General features: G+C 48.8%; 1 protein-coding gene and 3 non-coding genes across 4 annotated transcripts in view; 1 reads left to right on the top strand and 3 right to left on the bottom strand.

Annotated features, from left to right (window-relative positions):
• The window catches only part of ZNF746 (zinc finger protein 746), a 71,581-nt gene extending 49,180 nt beyond the window's left edge, over positions 1–22,401 (bottom strand). Inside the window, exons 1-2 of the mRNA XM_007469879.1 lie at positions 22,380–22,401; positions 17,578–18,069 (exon numbers count right to left, since the gene is read on the bottom strand). Coding sequence (XP_007469941.1) covers positions 17,578–18,069; positions 22,380–22,401 — 514 coding nt within the window. The remainder of the gene's footprint in view (positions 1–17,577; positions 18,070–22,379) is intronic.
• TRNAC-GCA (transfer RNA cysteine (anticodon GCA)) lies at positions 5,321–5,392 on the bottom strand. The gene has a single exon. It is a non-coding gene; the product is annotated as a tRNA-Cys (tRNA).
• On the bottom strand, positions 8,697–8,768 carry TRNAC-GCA (transfer RNA cysteine (anticodon GCA)). The gene has a single exon. It is a non-coding gene; the product is annotated as a tRNA-Cys (tRNA).
• TRNAC-GCA (transfer RNA cysteine (anticodon GCA)) lies at positions 15,286–15,357 on the top strand. Its single transcript has one exon. It is a non-coding gene; the product is annotated as a tRNA-Cys (tRNA).

Here is a 22,401-nt window from a genome sequence, read left to right as displayed (position 1 = left end):
CTCTGGGATCTCCCTCTTTCCACCTCAGAGCCCTAAGCTTTCACACTGGGGAAGCTGTGAATTAAACTGACGTTGTCATTCAGCAGCCTTGCAGAATCAAACACTGCCTTTGGTTTTCTGCTAAGTCATGTGGCTGCTAGAGAGAAGAGATTTTCGTTCTTCTCATTGGGATTTTCATTGTTCTTCTAGACTACTTTGGTGCCTTTAGCGTCAGTCAGCTTCCAGTTCAACGATAAGAAGCACAAAGGTATCCGGAAGCCTTACCCCGTAGGCTCTGCATTCCTGATGGCCACTAGCGATCATTTACTTTCCCATCGTGCCAGCGTGGAATATAGGCTATGACAGATTCCCAGGCCTGAAGAACTAATTGGATTTCCCCTAACTCTAGTTTTAACTAGTCTGGGTAATTAATACCATTTTCATGAGGCTGTGTTGCCTGAAACCCACTCCTAACACCAATTTATGTACCAGGTAGGAAATTTGGGTGCAAAGCCAGAAACTAATTTTGAAACAGATGAGGCAGCCCTTGTCAGGTAGTTCATGACACCGAAGGGAAAGCGGTGTAGACACTCGATGGGCTCCGAGGGGAACCAAGATTGCAGAGGCCCAGTCTGTGAAGAATGGTAAGGCCGGAGCCGATGCCACATCCTGCATGACACCGAAGGGAAAGAGGTGTAGACACTCGATGGGCTCCGAGGGGAACCAAGATTGCAGAGGCCCAGTCTGTGAAGAATGGTAAGGCCGGAGCCGATGCCACATCCATGTCACCAGCAGGAAATCTCAACCCCTGCTTCCGTGTTTCACTCACTCAATGTCCAAAGTCTGCGGTGGCTGTGCTTGAGGGCACACTCCCGAGTCCTCACTACCAGACAGTGGGAGACCAAGTGTCTAGTATTTTTGGCTTATGGAGTAAGAAATGAGGGTATGCCTTTCAGTAAAATTCATGTAATTGCATATTCCCCAAACATGTGATAGGGTTCAGATGCTGTGCCGTCAATAAAAGAAAACATTCCCCACAGCCCACGTGAGTGGGGATATGGATTATGGAAGTCACCTGGGGCTGCAGGAGAGCAGAGGAGCCTTCCTGTAGATCTGATCTGATCTTTCTGTATCAGACTGTGAAAGGAAACTGGAATCTCAACACTCAGAGCCCAGATTTGAACCTGGGATGGCATGACCTGCTTCCCTGAGTAAGAAGAACGAATCTCATCTGATGAGCACATTTCATCTCCTGGACCAAGGCCTGAACTCCAACACTAAGACCTCTGCTTGCTTTTCGGCTGTGCCACTTGGCAGCCCGTGCCCTGGTGAACTGTCCCCCTCCTGTCTCCCTGCTCTGTTTCCTGCAGCCCCCGTACCTGGCAGCTATCTATGCCTGTAGCCTTACAGAGTGAAACACTGGTAAATCAACTCAAGGGGAAAGAAAAGACAATCAGTAGTGTTTGATTTGTAGTATTTGCCAAGTTGTAAATACTCCCACCAAGGCCAATATCAAGCTGCCAATGGTTTAACGTTGCTCCCTGGCTGAGGGCACCAGCTTTGGTATCTACAGCTGGAAGTGTCTTTGGAATCATCGTGAAGAGTGGTTCCCATAAACTTTGGCTGTCTCTCAGAGTCTTTGGAGTTTAGGAGGGATTAACAGGAGGCTGTGCCTATCAGATGTAGTGTATCAGGATCCCCAGGGAATCTGAATTTTTAACAAGTTCTCAAATATTTTGAATGTATAGTCAGGTTTGATAAACACTGCATGCTCTCATCTCTGTAGATCTGACTGACTGATCTCACTGCTAACGGACCCTCTTGTGTCCAATAACTCACCTCTCCTTCCCACAGGCTACTCCCTTGGGTGCCCCACCACCTCTTTTCCCCACTATCTTGCAGCCTTCTCAGATTCCAGGCTGAAGGCACCGCTCGTAAAGCCACGGCTTGTAGTTGGTACTGAGACTCCCTCCTTCCCACGCTGTATCTACTCTGACCCGTTCAGGACCCCATCCCCCCTACAGCCTCCTCCTGGGCTCCACCGGACAGACCTAAGGTTCCGCTCACATCTCCTGCTGTCTGCCCTTCCTTCCTCTGCTTGTGGCCTAGTCCTTGGCTTTGACAGGCTCCTCCGGGAGAGGCTATCAGCTTTGATGGTGGTGGTTAAACAGGGCAAGGTGCAGGATGTAGTCTTCCCTGGGATATTCTGATGTTCCCCCAAATACTGGACCTCCAGCAGTTTCACAGAGACAATAGACACCAATAACCCGGAAGATACGTGGGTATTTGCCTTTCCCCAGTAAAGAGTTTCCACGTAAATGGCTGAAGGACCCTTTGGGGAAATCTAGGAGTAAGATGCACATCCCATGGTTGGATATTTTGGAAGAGTCCCTTTACTCAAGCTTACTCAGGTTTCCCTTTCAAGGGATGCAGGGTCTCTGAACTGATTCAGATCTGGGAACTGGATGAGAGGTCAGGAATCTCTTTTGTGCTAACTATTGGGTTAGCTCGGAGCTACAAATCAAGTAGGACTGGGGTGGGCTTCCCATTGTCAGCCCCAAGGACCTCATGACCAATCAACCACAACCAAGCTCTGTGTGGCACAGACCACATAGAGTAACCCCTAACTTGCATCTCAAGGTGAAGAATCACACTTCTTGAACTCTGACACCCTAGGATCCTCCCATCCCCACTGAAATCAGAGAATCCTTTTCCACTGTAATGTCTCCAGCCAGCATCCCTCTCTATAGGGAACAGCTACTAAAATGCTTTTCAGAGACATAGGAGCTCCACATACCCATGCCCTTCCAAGACTTTAGTGAAGGGAGTCGTTGTTTGGATGGGCAAGTCACACATGATAAATCTGCTCCAGTTTTCCCATCCCCAGAGGTCTATGACTTCTTTCCACAGTATACCAAGGGATCTCTATACTCCAAATGCATTTAGAATCTGCCTCCTGTGAATCCTGGTTCAAGTCAACAACTGAGCAAACAAGTTTATCCCAGGTGCTCCAGCTGCGATATTTTAACTAGAAGGTTGATTGGCTACACTCAGAAAAAAAAAATTCAGACTTACTTAAAATTATATTCTTCGCACTTTACAAAATACTCCAAGAATCCATACCCATGTGTGTTCTCTAGATCTTTGCTGATATAAATTAGCCAGTTTGAAATTATTTTCGTGTGTGAATCTTCACCTCCCAGCAATTGGTACCCAAAGTCAGCTAAGGCCTTTCGGTAGCTGTAAATCAAGGGACGAGGGGTGCGGCAACTGATGGCCTCTTGCAATGAAAACCCCTCAATCTGGGCTATTCAGCTGTCAGACAGGGAGAAGGGGCTGCCTTGACTGGCAAGGGAGATTCAGTACAATAGGTGATTTGGTATAATCTGAGTTTTCCAAATGCTCTCATACATCCACACTGTAATTCCTGAAATCCCACCCTTTCTTAACCACAGACCTATTTTCAGCAAGGAGACTACTGAAAGCTGTAGATTCCACTGACATTAATGTTTGGCAACCCTCGGGATCAGTTTCCGTTTTCAGCTATTTCAGGTTGTGTGACCAGAGGTAGGAGATGATCCCAACACAGTCAGAGAAAGTCCTGGGTTTCAGTCCATACAGAGTGACACTTGAGCTTATGATTAACTTTCTTTTAAACTGCTAGGATCAGACTTCCCTGGTGGCAAAGTGGTTGAGAGTCCGCCTGCCGATGCAGGGGACACGGGTTCGTGCCCCGGTCCGGGAAGATCCCACGTGCTGCGGAGCGGCTGGGCCCGTGAGCCATGGCCGCTGAGCCTGCGCGTCCGGAGCCTGTGCTCCGCAACGGGAGAGGCCACAACTGTGAGAGGCTGCATACCCGCAAACAAACAAACAAACAAAAACTAGTTACTAAACTGCTAGGATCAGCCATCCAGGCCTGAAGCCACTTCTAGTATTCCATGGGAACTCGTCTTGATCCCTTGGAAACAGGAGGCAAATATTCACTCAGCGTTTTCTACTGTATCATTTGGGCTCCTAGATTAGCATCCCCTCAACTACCTAGATTTTCATTATCTTCAGGTCCGATAAGGCCAGAATCAAACCACATTCCCATCTTTTCTCTGAGGATCTTTTGCCTGTTACTCATTCCTGGTACCAATCAGGACACTTTGATTAAAGAAGAGGCCATCCCAGGCTAAGGGGAACACAGAAGGCAGTCTTGCCAGGATGGCAAGGAGCTCAGAGCATTGAACGGAGGCCAGAAGATCTTCCCTTATAAAATGCTCATAAAGTGGCCAGGATTTCAGCAGATCCTGGTAAGGGAGCCATTGTTGCCACCACAATGGATACTGGCTGCAGCCAACGACCTCACTGTCCTTGCCACACCTCTGCCACCTCCAGAATGAATTCCAAGTTCTCTTACTTCTAGGTGTGATTTATTCTACATTCATAGTCTTATTTATGGGCTTATAGTTGGCCAAGCTTAAGGCATTACCAGCTGTGCTGGTTAATTTTATGTGTCGACTTGTTTAAGCTCTGGTACCCAGATATTTGGTCAAATCCTAATCTGGATGCTGCTATGAAGATATTTTTTAGATGTGATTTACATTTACATCAGTAGACTCCGAGTAAAGCAGATGACCCTCCATAGTGTGGATGGGCCCCATGCAATCAGTTGAAAGCCTTAAGAGAAAAAGACTGAAGTCCCCTGAGAAATAGGGAATTCTGCCTCCAGACAGCCTTCGGACTCAAACTGCAATGTCAACTCTTCCCTGAGTCTCCAGTCTGCTGACCTGCAAGATTAAGACTTGCCAGAGCCCTCAAGGTCATGTGAGCCGATTCCTTCAAATCAATCTCTCTCAACAAACGTATGGACACCAAGGGGGGAAAGTGGCGGGGCGGGGGTGGTGGGAGGATGGATTGGGAGATTGGGATTGACATATATACACTAATATGTATAAAAGAGATAACTAATAAAAACCTGCCATATAAAAAAAAATAAAACTAAATTAAAAGAAAATGAATCTCTCTCTCTTTCTCCTGGCATTTTTGTCTACCTCAGCCGCAGACAGGTTCCTGTCTTCCTCCAAGACTGATACAATTGTGAATTCCCCAGAAAAGGAGTTAAAAGGATTCACATGCTGGGCAAAAAAAGAAAAAAGAAAAGGGAATAAACGTTCACTACAGGACCTGTGAGAACTGACTCCTCCTTGAAGAAATTGGGTTCATCTAGAGCTGCAGGTGTCAGGGGAGGGGTTCTGGTGAAGACTTGCCCTGCTTCTTCCCTTTGCAGGCTGAATCAGTGTGGTGGAAAAAGCTGGAGGTAGAACCTTGTGTTCAGTGAGTAAAAGCAAGTTTGGGTAGGGGGCACCTGGATTTGAACCAGTGATCTCTTGATCTGCAGTCAAATGCTCAACCCCTGAGCTATACCTCCACCTACTTACCTATATTTAAAAAGCACCCTAAACCTGCAGAGCCACACCCTGGGTGTCACGTTTTGAGATGTGTACTTGCTACTGCTCTTCCATCCCACACCCCTGCAAAGGGATGCTCTTCTCACTGTGCCCACCCCCTTCCCCTGGCTGAAGGCACTGGCGTTGAACTCACTGAGGTTTGCAGCTGGGACATCCTTCAGACCCACCTAGAAGAACAGGACTCGAAGCATTGGCTACTCAACAGACTCTTTGAGGTTACAGTGGAAAGGGCAGGGCTGGGCAAAGGTAAATGCTCTTGGGCCCCACCTGAGAATCCCTAAACCAGACTCTCTGGGAAGGGGACGTGAGGACAGTGTGTACCTCTAACAAGCTCCTGACGATTCTGACTCACAGATAGTTTTGGAGCTATTGATTTAATCTTCATGGTACAGATCTGACAAAAATGACAGTAGTAATTAAAATCATGCCCAAACAAAACACAACAGATTAATGACCAAGTCACAGCTAGGATCCACAGGTATGCTTAAGGGCCTCTTTGCACTAAACGTATTGGGCAGGAGACGAACTGCCTCCCTTATCTCTTCTCTTCTTCCTCTTCCCTCTCCATTTGCTGCATCCCTCCAGTGTCAGATGCAAAAAGTAACCTAAAGGGAGGATGCAATGCATGGAAAAGTGATGAAGTGGGAATGAGAGAGATTTACGGGCAATGGCAGAAACTCAAAAAGGCGAGCCCAACAATGCAAGCAGCTTGCGAGCCTCTGCTTGTATCACGTGAGCTAACATCCCATCAGTCAAGGCCAGTCACAGGACCAAGCCGTTAATCAAAGGCAGGGAAATATATCCCACTTCTAATGGGAGGATCTGAAAAGTCCTGTGGCAAAGGGCACAGATAGAATAAGTGAAGAACTGGGGCTAACTGTTTAATCTATCATGGTCTGCCCTCTCGGTCATAATTATTTCCATCTCTCCCACGTGCAAAATACACTCAGCTTTATCCCAAGTCCCCAAGAGCCTCAGGCAGTCAGACAAAGTCCAGGATCTACATAAGATCCAGGTGAGACCTACATAAGATCTCTTGATCTGGAAACGTATGAACTTAAAAGATAAGTTATCCACCCCTCACATATGCCAAATCCAGTGACAGTACAGGAACAGGCTTACCTCAATAAACATCTACATTCAAAGACTGAACAAAAATAGGAAGCACACACTGTCACAGAAACTGGCTAAGCAGAAGAAACTGCCATGCTCCCTTCTACATTTGGGTACAGCCAGAGCCTCCTCCTAGATACCAATTTCAGTATTTTCCAGTCTTATTCACAATAATGTTGCATAACAATCCACCCCCGACCACTAACACATAATGATAAGCATTTATTTTCATGCCCATGGGTTTGCAGGTTGAATTTGAATCGGCTTGTCTAGGCTGGGCTTGGCCGGGTGGGTGGGCCTCAAGCTGTGGGTCTAGTTGGCCTTAGCTCCTCTCAGTGAATTGGGCTCAGGGCTTGGCCTTGTGTGTTCATGTTGGGGCCCAGGCTGAAGGAGAGAACCTTACTGGGCAAGCACATCTCAGGGTAAGAGTGGAAGTCCCAGAGGGTAAGCCCAACCTTGCAAGTGGATCTCAAGGCCCTGCTTGTATCATATCTACCAACATCCTGTTGGCCAAAACATGTCACATGGCGTGCCAGTTATCAATTTATTGACTGGCAGCTCCAAATTCACCCTTCTGTACCTGCTGTGGGATAACGGACTGGATTCTTTAAGCATTTCTCCTTTAAGTGAGCACAATGTTAACAGTTGTCAGTAGAGGGCGCAGGAGGGACACTGCAGGAGAAAGGGGTCTTCTCGCTCTGGCTCCTGTTGCAGGTTGGGCGGTGGTGCAGGTGTGTAAGGACACCTGGTGTGCTCTGCCCCAGGCACACGCCCAGAGAGTGAAGTCCCTCGGTGACCTCGCCGGGCTGGTGACCACCTCCATACCCGACCCCCAACCCCACTCCCAGGCCCCCAACCCCCTCTGTGTACCTGCCTGCCAGCCTCGGCTTGCCTCTGCCCAGAGGTCTGGTTCCTACGTCCTCCAGGCGCAGACACTGCACACTCCAGGATCAGTGGTTGACAGGGATTTGTTGGGGAGGGAGAGAGGCTGGCAGGCAGGTACACAGAGGGCTTTATTCCTCATAAGTATAGCAGGGGGAATTTTTAGGGCAGTGAAACTATTCTGTGTGATATTTCAATTGTGGGTACATGACGTTATGCATTTGCCAAAAACCCACAAAACTCTACAAAACTGTACAACACAAAGCATGAACCTTAATGTAAACCATGGACTTCGGTTAATAATAATGTATCAATATTCATTCACCATTTTTATCAAATGTCACACTGATGTAAAATGTTAATGATGGGGCAACCGGGAGGCGGCAGCTGAGGTGAGGGATAGAGGGGAACTCTCTATACTTTCTGCTCAATTTTTCTGTAAACCTAAAACTGCTCTAAAAAACAATGTCTATTAATTTTTTTAAAGTGATAGCAGGTAGGACTACCTGGATTATGGATCAGAGGCCCCATGATCCATGTTTAAATGATCTACCTATGAGCTGTTATTATCTAAAAAGCATCTTTCCACCCATAATGCTATCTGGATCTGTAACTCAGCCAGCCACCTGGGTATTCGTGGCCTTCCGCAAAGCCGGGGGTCTGCCCCATGGCAGATGAACACTTTTCCTACCAGCTCTCCTTCCCACCCTCTCCCTCCTTGCCCACCTGGCAGCTTCTCAGGCCCCTGCAAAGGGCACCGGCTTTGATAATCATACATGTTTAGGCAAAATGCCCTTTAGAATCATCCAGTATCATCTTTCCCCAAACGTGTCTGTCCGATTGGCTAGTGCTTGCAAGGTAGGAAGAGGTGGGAGGAAGAGTAGAGTATGCGTTATTTTTAAAATAAAGGATATCCAGATCCCTCCTTAGGGTCTCTGGGGCACAGCTGCTAATTCAGTCGGCTCCCTGGACCTTCCTGCCTATTAACTCACTTGAAAAGAGAAACAGTAAATGGGAGAACTGACCTAGCACACACGTTTCTCCTCGGGTCAAGACAAAACCTCTAATTCTGGATGAGGAAAACTTCCAACCATTTCCTGAGTCAGAAGATGACCTTTCCTACCTTTTCTCCCCTCTCCTGTCCTGTTTGCTAAGCCCCTCTAGAGGAAAGTAGCCAAATTTAGAGAGCTACCTAACAAGGGGCGGTGTCGGTACTGAGGAGGTCTACAGTGATCACCTGTGTGGATTCAACATGGAAAGAAAACTGACAGGGGGCACCCGGACTTGAACCAGGGACCTCTTGATCTGCAGTCAAATGCTCTACCCCTGAGCTATACCCCCACCACAGATTCTAGCTTCTTAATTTGCATTATTTCAGTATGTCTCAATACCCAGGTATGCTGTACACTGCAATTATCAGCCATTCTCAGCAAGCTGGTGAGAACCTGCAGGACTGCATCCCTCAGTGACGCCCTCTGGTCACCAACCTCCCCTTCGTTTCCCACAAAAGTGCTTACTTCTTGTTGGATGGTTCCTCGACAGACTGAATGTCGGCTGTTTGTTTGTTTTCTTTTTTCTTCTGTGTGAAACTAATTACCCCTCATCCATCTGCTTTTTGTCCTGTGGATTTATACATTTTTATTGCTTTATTATAATTAGGAAAATGTTATTTCTAAAAACTGTATAAGTGAAAATATAGACATAAATAAAGTAAAATTAAATAGCTCTGACAGATATATATTGGGTTGGCCAAAACGTTCACTGAGGTTTTTCCATAAGATGTTACAAACTAACGTTTTGGACAACCCAATATTTTAGCAGGGAAAAAACACATTTTTTCCCCCAAGGAAGTAAAAATCTCAAACCATATCTCCAATCTCTGCAGCCTCAAATGTAGTGTTTGCACTGTTAAATGTAGTTTTTTTTAAAAAAAAAAAATTATATTGGAGTAGACTTGATTTACAATGTGTTAGTTTCGGGTGTACAGCTGTACAGGGTTTAAAAAAACATAAATATTCTGAATTAAACCCAGGATATTCATAATTACTAAGGATTGTTCAAAATGTACATTTTCTCATTGTTTCTAAATAATGTACTTTCTTCCCTTACTATTTGTGTGTTACTTAAAAAAATATGTTGTAGCTAAGAATTATAATCCAAAGTATTAAGCACTGATAAACATATCTTTTTATACACATGAACCATGTATTTCAAAAATTTTTTTAAATTTGATGCTTTGGTGAGAAGCGCAATTGAATAATAAAGTTGTCTTTACTGACATTTTATAACATTATAAAATAAATATTTTTTAGGTATGAAGAAAAATAACTTCCAATCTAGAATTCTGAACCCAGGTAAACTAACATTCAAGCAAGAGGACAAAATAAAGACATTTCAGATGTGCAAAACCAAGAGCATTTATTGGAGCAGAGCCTCACAGAAGGAGAAAGAAGGGAGATGAACCCGGGGAGAAACAGGAGAATGCAGAGTTGAAGGATGACTCCCCTGTGGTACCTTCTCTCCTGAGCTAGGGTCTGCTACTTGATATCTTCATTTAGAGATCCTGTATGCTTCTCAAACCAAACATGGGCAAGAGGGAATTATTAGTTCTCATCCTTAACCTGCTCCCCACCTCTCAGCTGTGTTGCCCAGCTAAGTAAAGGCACGATCCTCCCAGCGACTCTGCCAGACACCTGCCAGCCACTGTCAATTCATCCCTTGTTGCATCCAAAGCCCACGTTAAGTCATGCTGGCTCTTCGATAGGATGTGCCAGCATCTGAGCCCATCTGGCCGCACACCATCAGGACTTGCGGTCAAGGCCCTACTGTCTGTCCCCCACCAAACCCACTGTCACATTCTCCTGACAGGTCTCCTTTCTCCCCGTCCATCTACTTCCACTGGGCACCAATGTGATCTTTCCAAACGTGAGTCAGACTCTGTGTCCGGCTTGGTTCAGTAGCTCCCTGCTCTGCTCTGAATGAAATCCCAAGTCCATCCTCCTTGGAACCCACAGGAGCTGGCCCTGGCTGCTTCTCCCCCCAACCCCTTCCTTTCTTGTTCCCAGCACTTGCCCCCAGCCATACTGGTCTTTGCTGTTCCGCCAAAGCATCAAACACGCTCCACTTTGGAGCCTGGCACCTTTCCCTGGACACAGGCCGGGGCCCCTTCCCATCACTCACTGCTCCGTCCAGAGTCTGCTCAGCAGTAAGGCCTCCTCTGGCCGCTTTGTTTAAATTGCACCCCATCATTTTTCAGCCCTTTGCTCTGTTTTTGTTTTCCTCACAGTCCCTATTATGACCTGCATTACAGCAATATAGATTTTTATTAATTATCTGTCACCCTCACCGTGATGGAAGCTCCAGGAAGGCGGACCCTCTTCATCTGATTTCTTCTGTGTGTCCGGCGCTTAGTGAGCTCTCAAAACTATTTGTTGTATAAATGGATGAATAAACGTTAAACAAAGAAACGGATCAACATGCAGACAAAGAAGTTCACCCTCACCTATAGGGTGGGCAGCATGCAATCCACGGAGGGGCTGGACAGAACACAAAGGTGGGGGAAGGGTGAATCTGCTCTCTGCTTGAGCTGGGACGTCACTTTCTCCTGCCTTCCGACCTCAGCGCTCCTGATTCTCCAGCCTCTGGACTCAGACCAGACCTTACACTATTGGCTATCTTGGTTCTCAGGCCTCCAAGCTTGGATGGAGCTACACCACCTGCTTTCCTGGACCTCCAGCTTGCAGAAGACAGATGGTGAAACCTCTCAGACTCCATAATCACTGAGCCAATTCCTCATAATAAATCACTTTCTATTTCTATATATAACTATATGCATCCTAGTGGTTCTGTCTCTATGGAGAACCCTGACCAATATGGTGACTCTATGTCCTAATTTGCTTGGGACAGTCCCAGTTGATGCGTGTGGTCCCAGCATCAATATGAATAGCATCCCTTTTCTCTCGCAAAGGTTTCCTGGTTGGATGATAAATAGATGGTTCTCCAACACATGATGAAAATGGAATTACAAACTAGTGGGGAAAGTGCCAAATTGTTCAACAAATGGTACTGAAATAACTGGTTTTCCATATTAAAAACAACAACTACTACTACTTAAAAACCCTCATCACACAGAAAGGTAGATTCCAGATGAATTAAAGACCTAAATGTGAAAAAAAAATTTTTAATTATTTGAATTAAAAATAGGAGACTTGGGCTTCCCTGGTGGTGCGGTGGTTGAGAGTCCGCCTGCCGATGAAGGGGACACGGGTTCGTGCCCCGGTCCGGGAAGGTCCCACATGCCGCGGAGCAGCTGGGCCCGTGAGCCATGGCCACTGAGCCTGCGCGTCCGGAGCCTGTGGTCCGCAACGGGAGAGGCCACGACAATGAGAGGCCCGCGGACCGCAAAAAAAAAAAAAAAAAAAAAAAGAGACTTTCAGGAACAGCTCTTGGAACTTTCTGAGATGCTGTTTCCAGGTAATATTCCTCAAATTTGGCTCAAATAAAATTTTCCACTTCTTTCATTAAAAAAAAAAAAAAAGGAGACTATCTTTATACTCTTAGGGAAGGGAAGGATTTAACACAAAAGACACATACTGTTTCTTAAAAAAAGATAGATTGATTTGTTTTCATCAAAAGAAAAAGTAAAATATAATATTTTAAGATGAGTAACAGTTGTTTCTCCATGGAGAGAGGCATGATACCATTTGCAGTCTTTCACCAAATTATCTTTATCTGGCTTAATGACAGCTAGCTTGAACCATAGGTCAGATTTCCAAATCTGGTGATTTCATTTCATATTCTTTATTTCTGTTAAGTCATGATAACTTAAAGGTCATAAGGTATAGTAGCAAGTGTTTGGTGATCCTGGCAGATAATTATGGTTATTCAAATTTCTCACTAAAGACTGCTTTCTGCACTCACTCAGATATGAGGTTGACATGTGCATGGTCCTTAAACCTGAGAGCTGAGTACACCAACATGGGAGAGAGCAGTGAACGTATTTCTAGTCCACTCTGGCTTTGGGAGGTATTTCCTTAGATTCTTCTGTAGCATTTGGATGTGGTTTTCACATATGCCTAGTAACACACCATTAGTTTCTGTCTCTACCGTGAATGAACAAAATCATCATGCACAGGGAATAAAGCTAAACACAACTATTGAATTATTGTTCCACAAACAGGTCTTCTTAACCAAACAACAAAAAAGCATGGTATTAAAGCCCTGGAGTGATAGATTCTAGATATTCAAAATATTTGTACATTTGAGATATTCCACTTCTGCCTCAAGGCCATAGAAATGGGCCTTCTCAGCATTTTGAAGAAATGTTTCAATCTTCTCTCTCATTTCAAAAACTCATGCAAGCACTCTTAGCAGCCAATATTTGTCACTGTGGAAATGCAGAATCGTGTATTCACTCCCATTTCTGTGGCCAGGATGCTAACATGATAGCTCCTGGGGGTAGCCGGCAATCCTGTGTTCCTTGTCCTGTAGCTGCATTGCCTCTGTCTTCGCAGGGCCCTCTTCCTGTTTGCGTGTCTGTCTCGTCTTTTGTAAGGACACGAGTCATTGGATTAGGACCCACCCTAATCCACTATAACCTCATTTTAACTAATTACTAATAATATCTGCAAAGGCCCTATTTCCAAATGGGTCACTTCATCATATCTTTTGGGGGGCACAATTCAACCCATACAAAAGGCTTGCCTGCTCCTTAGACACACAGAAGCAGCAGTGAGTTCCTGGAGTCTGAAAGTGGTGTCAAGAGTAAAAGGTACCCACTAGGGGTTGTTGACATGCAAGGGCTTGTAACTCAGAGGCAAAACTTTCTGGCTACAGATCAAGAGGACACTGGTTCAAATTCACATCCACCTTATTTATTCCCTACTGTTCCTCACAAAGATGTCTGAGAAAGTGAACATGAGCTCAGAGGGAGGAAATAAAAATCTGCTCAGATAACACCAATGCACTGCAGTTGTAAAATGTCAAAACAATCCTCTTAGAGAAACGTTCTTCTCTAAAATCAGAGACTATCAGAAACTGCTGCGTGGAATTTTATCAGTAAGAATGAAACTGCCCACTTTTTCCGGAGCTGACACTATTCACCCAGTATCCCCAGAGCCCAGCACAGTTTCCAGCTCATAGGCAAGTGCTCAGAAACATTTGTTGCACACATGTGTGCCCATTTATTCTCCTCAAAGAGCACTGAAATCTCAGCTTCTGCTGAGGGCACCACAGTGCCCAGCACACAGTAGGACCCTAAGAAATGAAAGTTGAATAAAAGCTCCAAGAAACCTCCAAAGTCAAGGACGTGGCTGCATCTCTAGAGAACTCCAGGCTTCCATGTTCCAACCTGGATACTCTCCTTTGTGGGGCCGAAGATACCCTCTCGTCCTCTGTTTCCTGATCTGTGATACAGGAGTAATAACACAACCTCCTGGGGCTGGATTTTTCTGAGACAAACTGGGATCTTCGGCTCGAATTGTGCTGCTCTGGATGGAAGAGATGTGTCTGCTCCTTGACTTGCTTGAACGAGTTTTTCCCATATTGGGGAGGGGGGCAGAAGCTTCTTAAGATTTAGCTTCCTAAATGGTAAACTGGGAAGAGGGCTAACCCAGGACAAAGAAGAACACCCTCGGGGTTCCCGGCAGGCACTGGGAGGAAAGGGAGAGGGTATCAGGACACCCATCTTTGGTGGAGTGGAGGCACCAGTGCTCGGTAAACACACAGAAGCAGCAGTGGTGAACAGGTGCCCTGGGTGTGACTGCGAGTGTGAAAGGGCCTGGTCACAGATGTGTGGATCTAGAGCAGTGGTTCTCAAAGCGTGGCCCCAGACCAGCAGCGTCAGCATTACCTGAGAACTTGCCAATCAGAAACTTTCAGGGGGGAGCCCAGTCATCTTTGTTTTAACAAGCCCTCCAGATGATTCTGATGCACCTTAAAATTAAGAACCATGGGTCTAGAACAGATTTCAGAGGATGAGCAGTCTGATCGTGGTCCTCGGTTTTCATCCTGCCTCTTCCCACCAGCTCTGGCTGACCCTGCGGCAAGTGATACAATTCCTAACCCATCCCCTTCTTGGGTGTTTCAGTACCTAAGTCTTCCTGCAGGTGGCGCAGAAGAAGCCCATGTAGATCTGTGGCAGGTGTTCCTCAAAGTGGGGTCTCCCGACCCTCTATAAGGAGCTTGTTCCTAACCCCAGATCGCATCTGCATGTTTGACAAGCTCCCAAGAGGATTCCTAAGCACAGGAAATCTGAGGACTGGCCCAGAGGGTGCAGTCCATGCACCAGATCAAAGCCTAGGGCTCCCATTAGCTTTTCCCTGTTGTTCTTGAGCTGCATGGCACTCTGCTCCGCTAAGCCCACATTCTAGTCCCCTTGATGGTCCCGAGTAATTTCTTCAGAGGCTCTCGTTATGTAGTCTTTACATTTTCTGATGGATGGAAGATAGGGACAAGAGGAAGATGAGAGAGTCATTGGTTTAATTACAGGGTCCTGAACCAAAAGCCAGGAGGATGGATTCAGGTCCTGAGCCTATCTGTAAGGATCTGTGTGTGCCTGGGGGGACCAGTAATCCTGAATCTCGGTTTTCAGATCCCATTGTGAAGGGCACAGACTAGCGACGCTGAAGTCTCTTCCTGCTATAAATATCTGTGTCAGTGCTTTTCCAGAGAGAGCAGGGAGGTGGCTACAGGGAGGGGGAAACTTGCTTATTTTGCATCAAGGAAATAAAATTAAAGTGAGGCCAGCTTGTCAGCTTTCAGCAGGCCCAGCGTGATGAATATCTGTGGCAAAAATTTCTAGGAATGCTGGGCATGGCTGCACAGGTATAAGGTAGTAGTAAGGCCTATATGTATGTCAGGGGGTGTAGCTCAGGGGTAGAGCATTTGACTGCAGATCAAGAGGTCCCTGGTTCAAATCCAGGTGCCCCCTGCTGTCCTTCACTTTTGCTAGTTGGAGCTCTGCTCCTTTCCCTAATCCCGGGCCGCAGTACACTGAGCCTTCTCAAATCTGGGAAAAAGTCCAGGGTAACTTAAAACCCTGTCACTGAGCACTACAACCCCAGAGTGATAAGTTCCTCCAACTCTGACTTTTTAATTTCACTTACCACAGGTCTTGTTTTACATAGGCTTGTTTCTACATGTTTTCATTGCCCTAAATCAGTGCTGTGCTGGTTAGTGTTTAACAACCAGCTCTTGGGGTTGTTGCTACAAAGCACTGATTTGTAGTGTTTTCCAATTTCATGGTGTAAATAATCTCACCATATCCAATGTCAAGCCACAAACATAAGATCACTGATCATGGAGTTGGGAAGACATGCTAACAAGTGACTCTCTGGTGCAAGCCAGCTTGAACACAGCACTGTCCCCAATCCATCTTCTCTATAGTGACATGGGCTTTGTGACCCGCCCCCTCACTCTATCCTCACGATGCTTACAGACATCAGAGCAGTGGATGTTGTGGAATCATCCATTTACTTAAGACATATTTGAGTCCTAATCAATGCCAAACACAGGAAAGACAGAGCTCAGCAAGAACTGTTTGTGGTGAGCAAAGCAGTCAAATTAAGAAATGGTCAGGGGCTTCCCTGGTGGTGCAGTGGTTAGGAATCTGCCTGCCAATGCAGGGGACACTGGTTCGAGCCCTGGTCTGGGAAGATCCCACACACTGCGGAGCAACTAAGCCCGTGCGCCACAACTAGTGAGACTGCGCTCTGTAGCCGGTGAGCCATGCACCTAGAGCCCGTGCTCCACAACAAGAGAGGCCACCGCAATGAGAAGCCCGCCCACCGCAATGAAGAGTAGCTGCTCCCGCAACTAGAGAAAGCCCCCGCCCAGCAGCGAAGACTCAACGCAGCCATAAATACATAATAAATAAATGGTCAAATGAATGATAAGGATAGCTAGAAAGAAGGAGTGTGCTAATCCCTTAAGGGATTTTAAAGTTTAGGGATTGAGACTGAGGGTGGCACGTTGGCACGAGCTGGAAGAAGGGGCACCTATAAGGAGGAAGCTGACCTCAGCAAGATGATAGGACATAGGCCCAAAGCACAGGTAAGGCACTTACCAAGGGGCTCTGTGGCCTTTAGGAATCCTGAGATCAGATGTTGAATTTTAAACTGTCCTTTTCCACTGCGTGAAACCTTGCGATATCTTCAGATCCTCAGGACAGTGGGCTACACAGACATGGGTCCTGTGTCAGTGATTCCTTGGGTGTGGAGGAGGGGGCTTTGCCTAGGTATGGGGCTGGGCAGGGACTGAGAGTGGTCTCCCGCGGCCTCTCCCTGGAGGCCAGGCCAAGATTGTCAACACTGTATCTCAAAGTTCTGGGAGGTGATCAGCAACAAGGCCAGCGGAGACCCATGGAAGACTACAGCGGCTACAGGGAACAATTCTGGGATTGCTGGGCCAGACATTCCCCTTCCCCAAAGAGTCCAGAGGAAGAGAACTGTCGGGGTGGGGGAGTGGGGAAGGGCTCTCTGGGCGGCAGGCGCCTCCTCCTCGTTGGACCCGGCCTTCCTCTGCTCATGTAAGCCTCTGTCAACCAGAGCAGGTTTGCCCCAGAAGCCCACCTTCTCCGAGCTGTCCTAACCGGGGTCCTCCAGACCAGGAATGAGGCTTGTTGGGCTCAGCCTGGGTCCTCTCCCCAGAGTCCGCCACCTTCCCCCAGCCCTGCTGCTTCCTTTCTGACCTGGAGAATGGTGGGCTCACGCTTCGTTCATTCATCACATTTACTTGAGGGCCTACTACGTGTCAGGAACTTATGGGGTTACCACAGTCAACAAAATAGACCAGCAAATAGTCACACAGATATAGCGGCACACGGGTCAATGCTATGGCGAGCGCGGGAGCGGGGTGACAGATCTGAGCATGTGCTGGGGTCAGGCAGCCACTCTGACCCACACACTATCCCAGCCGAGCGGTCTGGCCTGCAGCCCCCTCCGCACCTCTCGGGACCCGCTTCCCCGACGCCTCCCCGGCGGCCCTAGTCAAGGTCGGTTTACGGGATGCGTCCTCTGGGAGAGGCGGCTCCCGTTTAATCCGAGCATCCCACCTGGCACATAGGGTGCGCTTAGTAAATAATGGATGCAAGAATGGATGGATGGATATGTGGATGGATGGGTTTACGTGTGCAAGCACACCGCAAGCTGACCACCCGGCAGATCCCGGCGCCAAGCCCCCGCTGGCAGCTTCTCGGGGTCTCGGCTGAACCAGCGGGGAGAGGGCGCCCACCAGGCTCGCCCCGCCTTCACCTCGCCCCGCCTCCGGCCGGCGCCGCGGCGCCTTCTGGGAAGTGTAGTTCGCGCCTGCGCCCGGAGGGCCGCGGAGGCTGGTCCCCCTCTCTTGGGATGCGACACCCCATGCCCGCCCCTCCTCAACGGCCTGCGCGCCCGGCTCGGTTTCCTCCTGCGCCGCCCTAGGTCGCAGCCGCCGCCGCTGCCGCCGCCGCCGAGGGTCGCGACGCAGCCTGTGGGCGGGGAGCGGGTGCCCCCGGCCGTGCCGGAAGCCAGGAACTGAGGCTGAGTCTGGGATGGCGCGCCAGGTAAGGCTAGCGCGGACGGCGCCGCGAGCCGGGACCCCGCCGCCAGCCGGCGAGAACAGACGGACGCCTCGGCGGGTCGGCTCCGCGCGGCGCTGTGCGTGCCTGGAGGGCGGGGGCGAGCCTGGGACCCGCCAACTTTGGCCGGGCTGCGGGGAGAGTGCTGGTGCGCAGGATTTGGTGCGGAGAAGTCTAGGTCCCCGGACGCCCCCCTCCCTTCTCCCAGCGCCGCAGTGTACGCGTACTTGGAGTCTCTCTCCACCTTTGGAAACTCGTTCCTTTGGGTTAAGCATCACCCTCTCTTCTTGGCTTTTAATGATAAATTATACTGGGAGCGATGGGCACGAAGGCCTAAGGAGAATGAGTAAATCTGTTCACTTTCATTCTTGGTAGGATCCTGGACTCTGGGCGGGGGGAGGGCATAGAACAAAGTACCAGGTTTTATCCATTAGGTGAGATGTGTAGGTCCGAGAGGTGGAGGGAGAGCCCCATCTGTCATAGCCTGGGACCAGTTTGGGCAAGTTGTGTGAAGGTGCTAGGAAACCTAATGGTACCAAAAGGGAGTTGCTGCACGTTCTGCTGGGTGGGCCCCTGGGGCCAGCTCTGTAATTGTGGTGGCTCATGAGCTTGGGCCAGCCTCAGACAACCGTGGGCTCCGTGGTTTGAGGGCGGGGGAAGGGGTGGTGGTGTTGGGAGAGTGGCTGGGGCAGTCTGTGGCCAGGCAGAGCAGCACTGTGCCAGCACCTTGGCGACATTAATGCCCCACAAGCTCCTGGGAGAAAGGGAGAAGCCAAGCAGTTTGGATGCTGTGGGAACAAGGGCAGTCCCCTTTGCAGATCTGGCCGTGTAGTTAGGGAGCCCACGGACACCCCAGCTCAGATATGCCCGCTGGCCCCATGCTCAGGCCTCCTCGTACCATAGTTTCCTCTTCTGTACAATGAGGGGTTGGATCTTTTAGATCTCATGTTCTGGAGTGTGTCCTCCCACTGTGTAGCTTCATGGAGAAGGTGCCCAGGAGTGGCCTTGAGGAGTGGTAGGTCACAGTCAGAGGGAGAGGAACAGGGACGGCCTCCTGTCTTCCTGTCCAGTACGACTGCCAGATGGTCAGGGGCGTGGGAGCACAGCCCGTAGGTGGGGGCAGCAGGGGTCGGGATCTGATCTGGAAGCCCGAGTCTGAGCCTGAAACATGCTGGGAGAGCGGGTTTGCGCTGACGCGCGCACGCGCGCGCACACACACACACACACACACACTCCTCACTCTTCCTCTGCTTTTTCTGGGTAGGGGGAGACTACTGACAGAACCACCTCCCCTGGCCACAGTCAATGCCCGTTCCCGTTTTATAAGAACTTTGTCATACAAGAGTTTATCTTTTGGCTGAGGTGATGAATGGCCTGGAAACCATCTCTTCCAGATGTCTAAAAGAGCTGGTATATTTAGCCAGGAGATAAAGAGGCACTCAAGGTCAGGAATGGTGTGTGTTGCACTCTGCAGCTGCACTCTGCAGCTGGAGGTGGCCGGCTGTGACAGGTGGACATTAGGCAGACAGATTCGGCTGTAAGAATAGGAATCGTAGCACTTATCACGTCCCAGCATTTGTTCCAGGCACTTTCCCTATGTTAATTCATTTAATCGTCACAACATCCCTATGAGAGAGGTTTGGGGTTTTTTAAAATATTTATTTATTTAGTTAGTTGCACCGGGTCTTAGTTGTAGCAGGCAGGCTCCTTAGTTGCAGCTCGTGGGCTCCTTAGTTGCGACACATGGGCTCCTTCGTTGTGGCATGCGAACTCCCAGTTGTGGCATGCACGTGGGATCTAGTTCCCCAACCAGGGATCGAACCCGGTCCCCCTGCATTGGGAGCACGGAGTCCTATCCACTGCATCACCAGGGAAGTCCTGAGAGAGGTTGTTTTGATCCCCGTTTTATAGATGAGTTTGCCGAGCCCTTAGCTAATATGAAGCAAAGCAGGGATTGGAATTCCAGCAGCCTGGCTCCTGAGGTCAAGCCCAAAGCCCCACACTCTGCCTGTTCGTGTTCCAGAACTTCTTAACTGACAGATCAGGCCAAAGATGGGACTGTGGTGAACCCTCCGTTGCTATAGGTGTTCAAGTAGAAATTGAAGAACCCCCCCCTGTGAGTGGAAGTTGGCACTAAATGTTCACTGAGCCTTAAAGGTGTACAGCAGTTGTCGGTGATTTCTAGTTCACAGACATGCTATGGTGGACAGCTGGCCCCTGGCGGGAGGAGAGGGTCCCGTTCACCCGAGTAGTTTTCATTCTGGCAGGCGGGGCAGGTTCTGCCCAGTCTCCGGCCGTGACTGGAGGGGAGCCCTCCCCTGGCCCTGTGATTCTAAACTTAGAATGTGTCAGAATCATCTGGGAAGCTTGCAAATGTCAATTTCTGGGCTCTGAAAGCACTAAACATAATCATGATTTAGTAGATCCAAGATGAGGTGAGAAAATCAGTCCTAATTAAAAGGAAATTCTGAAGTAAATCATCTGAACCTAAAAGCCTTTCTGTTTTTTCAGATGTTAGGTAATAAATAGCTTCTGATGGGAGAAGATAAGGACAGAGGATTTTTCACCCAGTTTGACAGACAGAGAAGCTGTCTGCTGACTTTAACTAGCTCTGCAACAGACCTGCCACTTGGCTCTGCTGCTCTTACTCTCCCCACTTCCTGCTCCAGCAAGGGCCATGCCATTTGGACTCTGCCATTATCAGTGGCTACAGGATCTTTTATTTTTACCCAAGACCCTACCCCTCCCCTCCATCACCACCTTGAAGATCTTGTTAAAAGTTCAGCTTTTATTAAGAGGTTACTGAGACTGAGAATTTGTTTGTTACAGATACTCCCATAATCTTTCGCCAGAAACTGTACTGGGTAATAATGATTTTCTAAAAAGTGGATGTTTGGGACTTCCCTGGCAGTCCAGTGGTTAAGACTCTGTGCTTCCAATGCAGGGGATGTGGGTTTGATCCCTGGTCTGGAAACTAAGATCTCGCATGCCGCAAGGCGTGGCCAAAAAAAAATAAAAGTGGTTGTTTGATGCTTGGTTCGTTAAGGTTTACTGATCTTCTGATAGGTTATAGTCACAGTCAAGCACAGTCTAGGGTCGTAGACTTGGCCCCTGGCTGTCTGCCTGCTCCTGCTGCATCACCCCTCCTTGCTTTGGAACCTTCGCCCTAAGCTGCCTGCGTAGGGCCATCCTGTCAATGAAACGAGAGATCTGAAGTGCTCGGAAGTATGTAGGGATCACCCCTCTGCTGATGTTTAGGCCCCCTGTATGTGACATCTCACTTAGCATCCAAGTGGGTTAGAGGGAGGGACAGAGATGGATGGAGCTGAGAGGCTGGCTGGGGTCTCGCGCACCTGGTCCACATATAAAATGTGGCGTGTTGGGGAAAGTGTACAGGCAGAGAAGGTACCACGACCCCAGCTCTCGTCTCCAGATAGGGAGGTGTTGAGGCCGTGTCAGTTCTCAGCGTGGCTGGTGAGAGAGGGCCGGGGGAGGGGCCTCATTAGACAGGCGGGCCCTCTGCAGCTCGGTAGCTGGGATCTGCGTGTTCTTCCCTTGAACTAAGGGACCTGCAGAGCCAGCCCTGTGTGGAGCTGCCAGAAGGTGGAGAAGACGTGGCCTCGAAGCCCACCTTGGCTCTCCTTACCGGCCTCCTATAAAGTGGGCGTGTGTTTTGGGTGGCATTTTTGTTTTGCAGGTGCAGAGCCTGGTGTCGGTCGGTGCATCCCCCCCCCCCTCCTATAAAGTGGGCGTGTGTTTTGGGTGGCATTTTTGTTTTGCAGGTGCAGAGCCTGGTGTCGGTCGGTCCCCCCCCCCCCCCCTTATAATTCTCAGGGGGATCAACGTACACTAACTAGACTCACAAAGGACAGAGAGATAAATCAGAATATGCCAGTTTCTTAACTTACGGTGAAAAATAGAGCTGACAATCAAACTGGAACTATATGGTGGCCGATTAAGTGTTTGACCACCTAACGTGAAATCTGCATGGGAAGCCCGGGGTTAACAGAGTCCGAGCACAGAGGTTTGCTGGATAAGCTGGCATCGTGGAGCCAGCATGGCCTGAAGCACCCGTCTCCCTTAGGAAGAGCCCTGCGGTGCAGGACAGAGACTCTTGTCACCTGGGCAAGGCCAGGAAGCCCAGACAGATTCTGGAGCCCCCAGTGCCCTTCTCTAGGCATGGTCCATGGTGACAGTGCCGCAGTGTTGGTGCCTTCTCCCTTCGGGCAGCAGTGACCTGGTTCCAGCCCCTCCGCCTGCCCTCCAGCCTCCCTGACAGGTCCAAAGGCCAGGACCTGGGGCTTCCAAACTCCCTGCCATTGCTAGGCCCCCTCCAGGTGGCCGATCTTTCCTCCAGGGCTTGGTTTGACTTGCTTCCAGGTTCTGGGGACACTTACTTTTCTCTAGCGCATTGGTCAT

The sequence above is a fragment of the Lipotes vexillifer genome, unplaced genomic scaffold (genome assembly GCF_000442215.2).
Source record: "Lipotes vexillifer unplaced genomic scaffold, Lipotes_vexillifer_v1.1 scaffold472, whole genome shotgun sequence".
In the NCBI taxonomy this organism is placed as follows: Eukaryota; Metazoa; Chordata; class Mammalia; order Artiodactyla; family Lipotidae; genus Lipotes; species Lipotes vexillifer.
This window is presented reverse-complemented; position numbering and strand designations above follow the sequence as displayed.